This window comes from Cyclospora cayetanensis, unplaced genomic scaffold, assembly GCF_002999335.1.
Source record: "Cyclospora cayetanensis isolate NF1_C8 unplaced genomic scaffold, CcayRef3 CcayRef3_contig_125, whole genome shotgun sequence".
NCBI lineage: Eukaryota > Apicomplexa > Conoidasida > Eucoccidiorida > Eimeriidae > Cyclospora > Cyclospora cayetanensis.
In genome coordinates, this window is record NW_020312065.1 from 30,993 (window position 1) to 32,294 (window position 1,302).

General features: G+C 48.8%; 1 protein-coding gene across 1 annotated transcript; it reads left to right on the forward strand.

Annotated features, from left to right (window-relative positions):
* The first annotated feature begins 330 nt into the window (after positions 1–330).
* On the forward strand, positions 331–1,302 carry LOC34619385. The gene has a single exon (XM_022732677.1). The coding sequence runs from the start codon at positions 331–333 to the stop codon at positions 1,300–1,302; it is 972 nt and encodes a 323-aa protein (XP_022587961.1).

The following is a 1,302-nucleotide window of genomic DNA, read 5'->3' on the forward strand; positions in this document are numbered from 1 at the left end:
ACTTGACTACTAAAGTATACTTCGAATGGAGCCAAATAGAACAGTCTTTCATCCCATCCTCAGTGAAATGTTATTTGTGCAGCCATGGTTTGCCCTCCGTTCATAGGCTGAATACTGCAAGAGTAGCCTCTGCTAACTTTTTTGTATCTGGGATCCTACATCCAGGATCACTGTCTTTGAAACACCTGGGTACATTGCTTTCAACAAAGTGAAACCGCATGGCAACTTGTTCTCCTAATCCTTTGGTCTCTGCCGGCACCTGGATTGTGGCGCGGACGACAACAGACTCAGCGCCGTGAAGCCCGTCATCCTCGGCATCAGACCTATAACATGGAAGATTCTGGAGAACGTCTTCGTGAAGTATCCATATCTTTGTCGGTCGATGATGAGCAAACTGGCCAACACCCACTGCTGCAACATTCTGCTGACGAGGAGAGCCAACATGGAAGCGAAGACTATCCGCCAAAGGGTGATTCTAAGAGCCCCGAAATCCAAAAGGACAAGGAGATTATGAAGGCAGCACTGGCCAGAGGACACTTGATGGCGCGTAAAGCGGCGAGAAAAGGTTATGAGAAGTCTAAGCTCTTCGTGGCCAATCAATATACCCTATTTAAACAAGACGCCAAGAGAGGCCCCAAGATCATCAGATGGATGAGTATTGTGGCGTGTATTCTCTTGCTTCCTGGAATCTTTGTCGATTTGATAACCATGGCTCTCACACTGAGCCCTGCTGAAGTGCTGACGGACATATACGGCATCCTTGGTTCTGTGCTGGTCCTCGCTGCAGAATTCTCCCGGAAGAGCACTCGCTTTGGTGTCAGAGCAATGCTCCACTATTACGTGCGTTTCGTGGAATTCAGTGCTGGTCGTGGGATGGTGCAGCTGTACGTGGCCTCAACATGCGTTTCCCTGCACAATCTTTTGAACCTCCTGAAGTTCCTCCCGGGTGTCGCCCTCCTCCTTTGCGGCATCGTCAATATTATTTGGGGCACTTACGCTGCGTGCAAACTAAATTCAATGCTTGCCAGGCTCAGAGACGCCGAGGGAGGAGATGTAGGCTCTAAGCCTATGACGGAACAGTTGGATTTGATAGAGCGCAAGTTTGAGGCCATGGATAGGCGGGGAGACGGGTTACTCTCCAAAGACGACTTAAGAGAGGCAGTAGTTGAAATGAATCTCATGATGGATGCGCTTGAACTTGATGCGGTCTTTGAGTACATGGACAAAGATGGAAACGGATTCATCAGTAAAGACGAATTCGAAAGCTGGTGGCTCGCCAATAAAGGTGTCAAGGTTCTATAG

Coding starts and splice junctions, on each gene's coding strand:
- LOC34619385 (XM_022732677.1), top strand. CDS start 331: ATGGAAGATTCTGGAGAACGTCTTCGTGAAGTATCCATATCTTTGTCG.